The following is a 3,691-nucleotide window of genomic DNA, read 5'->3' as shown; positions in this document are numbered from 1 at the left end:
TATCACAAAACCTTTTTGAGTTTGGATCAAATTAATGCTCTAATTTATTATTGCATATCCGACTAAGTTTATTTAGTTAGAGGATTCGAATCCATTCAAACTTTTATTTAACAAAAAAAATTTTTTGTTAGAGGATCTAAATCTGAAAAAGACAAGATTGAATTCTGGATCTAAATCCCCTTTTAGTGGACACCAAATACATGATTTCCTGGATATAGTGGTACTAATCTTGTATGCACAGGGGGCTCTCTAAGGAGTACCTATTGGAAGACCTGACGAGGATTCAAGAATTACATCACGAACTTGTCAAACTTTTTGTCGTTAAAGTAGAACTCTAATCAGGAAATTAACACTGATAGGGGACCCTTCCAATTAGTATATACCTTTATTGTTCTTTTTTTTTTACTTTCCATAGGAACAGGAAGGGAAAAACCAATATTAAATGCTCAGAATGTTAGCCGTAAGAAGATATAGGGTTAAAAATTTGGTGCAACATGCTCCCATAAAAATCGAGTGGCAAGAAATCTAAAATTTCTGCCCAAACCAATTTAATTAAAAGAAGCTAAAGTGCCAATGGAAGTATAACATTTTCACAGTAAGGGACCAGCCATGGAGAAAAATGATCGGATTAGTACAACATTGAGAAAAAAAATGATTCCAGAAAAGTATAGAGAGAAAAAAAAGAAAGTTCAGCTAAGAGCCTCGGCTAGATAAATGCATGTACCGAGTTGTTGAGAAAAGATTCATCTTACCGACTTAATATTTAAGTATTAAAAAGCCACCGACCTAACCTGTAGACCTAGTTTCAGTCAGGTGTAATTTTCTTCATGTGAGAGAGATAAACTTGGCGAATTGTCGAATGAAATATGCCTATATATAGTTTCAAATCTTTGCCCAAATTCCTCGAACCATCAACCGAAGAGTTAGCACAAGAAATACTAGATCTCATCCACAATTACCATGGGAGCTCCGTTCCTGATAACCATAGCGGCAATGGCACTACTTTCATCCCTTGCCATCGCTTCTGATCCTAGCCCTCTGCAGGATTTTTGTGTTGCAATCAATGATTCCAAAGCTGCTGGTAATTCCTTCTAATTAGCAGAAAATGTAGCGAAACATGTTTCTTTATTCTAAGTACGATTTTTGTGTCCCGTCATGTTTGCCTTAACATATAAGTTATCTCTTTGTTTATTTAATTTTTCACTACATTGTGCATGATACCTAGTAAGACTTGCAAAAAGCAATGTGGGTTTGTTTTTTCCGCATTATCACATTATTGACAGCTAGTTTTTTGAATGCAGTGTTTGTGAACGGAAAGATTTGTAAGGATCCAAAGGTTGTGAATGCCAACGATTTCTTCTTCCAGGGATTCAACATACCTGGAAATACAAACAATCCAGTGGGTTCTAATGTCACTCGTGTGCTTGTCAACAATCTGCCAGGGCTCAACACTTTCGGAATTTCCCTAGCTCGTATCGACTTCGCTCCTTATGGTGTAAACACACCCCATACTCATCCGCGTGCAACCGAGGTCATATTTGCAGTAGAGGGCACTCTGGCTGCAAGTTTCGTCACTTCAAATCCACCAAATAACATGAAAAATCGCCTTTTTACCAAAGTCTTGAATCCAGGAGATGTTTTTGTGTTCCCACAAGGTCTGGTTCACTTCATACAAAATCTTGGGAAGACGAAGGCTCTTGCATTTTCCGGTTTTAGCAGCCAAAATCCAGGGGTCAATACTATTGCAAATGTAGTCTTTGGAACAGAGCCCCCCATTTCTCCAGCTGTTCTTACTAAGGCATTCCAAGTTGACAAGAAAGTTATTGACGCTCTTGAGGCACAGTTTTCTTGAGACAACTCGAAAGGATCCATGGATTTGTCCTAATTATACTAGCATGACTTTTGTGCAATGTATGCACAGGGCATTGCAAAGATTGATATGATAATATCATAAAACTGTGTTATATGTGTGAGCATAAAGTGATATGTTATTAAATAAGTTAATCTCTCCTTTTTAGTTCAAGTTATTTTTGTTGAAACGGAAGAAAAAATGAAGATGACAGCGTTAGAAAATAACGACCTTGGTGAGTTTTACTGATTCGACTTGATTTCGACATTGTTCGGGTAGAGGACTGAGTTAATAAAATTTGGCAAACGTAAATTAATCGGCATCAGATAAAAGAAGTTAGCTAAACACTATAGTTATCTCTTCTGTTTCTCAGTAAACATTTAGTTAGGGTCTAACATGTCAAAATATTTTTGATACTTCTAAGGCAAGTGTATGTAAACAGGAATACATATTGGCTAGTCATCATTATTAAGAAATTTAATTGTTATTTTTGTAACAGTAATTGAAGAACACAAAGGAAAAAGGAAAAAATTTTAAATTGAACTGACACATTAAAAAAATTTTAAATTGACGTAGGGATTGTTGCTCAGTTTGCCAAAACATCGCCTTACTAAAGCGGAAGTTGCAAGTAATAAGCCCAAAAGTGAGATGACTTGTAGGTACTTCTTAAGTCTTAGAATGAATATTCAACTTTGTCTTTTTTTTTTTGGCCTTTTTGGGTTGATGGATTCACGACAAACCAAATAAGCACAAAGTCCAACTTACCTCTACAAGGGCAAAGTTCAATACAAATAACATTTCGTTAGGTTTGTCTTCGGTTTTTTAATCCTTTTTGGGTTGACGGATTAGTGACAAAGCAAATAAGCACAAAGTCCACGTTACACCAAAAAGGGCAAAGTTCAATACAAATAACATCATCATTAGGGGCGGTTAACAACAAATCATCAGTTCGAGTAGTTTGATCAAAACAACTCGCGAGCTTTCAATAGATACATTAGTGTATAAATGAGAGGTTTCGAATGCAAGACCTACTCCTTTCACTCCCTCCTTCGATACAACCCGATCCATCCCTCTTCCATAAATATATATATATATATATATTTATCTATTTTTATTCTATATGTTTATTTATTATTGTGAAATGTTGATTATATTCTTCGTTTAAAATTATATGTAAAATATAAAATTTTATTAGGTGAGCTCAATTAAGCTTAATTGAATTCGATTAGACCAGACTTTATTGAATTCGAAGTCGAGTAAAGTGAATTAAAGTCAATTCGACTTCTAAAACGTCAACGAATAAAAAGTAATAGTTAGCACGCAAACACCACAAATTCTATGGCACGATTCAAATCCAACCGCCAGCTTATCATTTGAAACAATGACAAATGAAAAAAATTAAACCAACAGCCAAAAAAACAAATAAAAAACTCCAGCTAGCTCCACACGCCGGTGAAAACTGCACCTCCGTGGGCTGGCTGGCTGGAGACTTGAATCGTGGCCGCTGTCTCTACAGCCACGGAGGCCGTTGAAACTCCTCGACATCGTTGAAGGAAGCGTGGACTACAAAGGCCGCCGGTCAAGCGATCCAAATCCGGTCGATGGAGATAACTAAATCAGGTTTGTAACAAAACTAATTACCTTTTTAGTTAATTGTTTACAACTTCTAATTTGGAATTTAAGACGCCACCTGTGACTATACCATATTAAAATCTAAATCAATTTCAAATATCATTTTAAATGTATATAGATAATCAGGGATCAAGTCTTTCCTGAATCTATGTATTCTTATCCTAGGAAAAGGCGAGAGATATTTATTCGTCTAGTTGAACTAGTAACAAA

General features: G+C 35.8%; 1 protein-coding gene across 1 annotated transcript; it reads left to right on the top strand.

Annotated features, from left to right (window-relative positions):
• The first annotated feature begins 900 nt into the window (after window positions 1-900).
• On the top strand, window positions 901-1,999 carry LOC113711761 (germin-like protein subfamily 1 member 14). Its single transcript, XM_027234956.2, has 2 exons — window positions 901-1,081; window positions 1,302-1,999. The coding sequence occupies exons 1-2, from the start codon at window positions 961-963 to the stop codon at window positions 1,850-1,852; spliced, it is 672 nt and encodes a 223-aa protein (XP_027090757.1). The 5' UTR covers window positions 901-960; the 3' UTR covers window positions 1,853-1,999.
• Window positions 2,000-3,691: the final 1,692 nt, after the last annotated feature.

Source organism: Coffea arabica, chromosome 10e (assembly GCF_036785885.1).
Source record: "Coffea arabica cultivar ET-39 chromosome 10e, Coffea Arabica ET-39 HiFi, whole genome shotgun sequence".
NCBI classification, from domain to species: domain Eukaryota; kingdom Viridiplantae; phylum Streptophyta; class Magnoliopsida; order Gentianales; family Rubiaceae; genus Coffea; species Coffea arabica.
The sequence above is the reverse complement of the archived record's forward strand: the minus strand, read 5'-3'. Positions and strand labels throughout refer to the sequence as shown.

Coding starts and splice junctions, on each gene's coding strand:
- LOC113711761 (XM_027234956.2), top strand. CDS start 961: ATGGGAGCTCCGTTCCTGATAACCATAGCGGCAATGGCACTACTTTCA. Junction 1,082..1,301: donor CAATGATTCCAAAGCTGCTG/GTAATTCCTTCT, acceptor TTTTGAATGCAG/TGTTTGTGAACGGAAAGATT.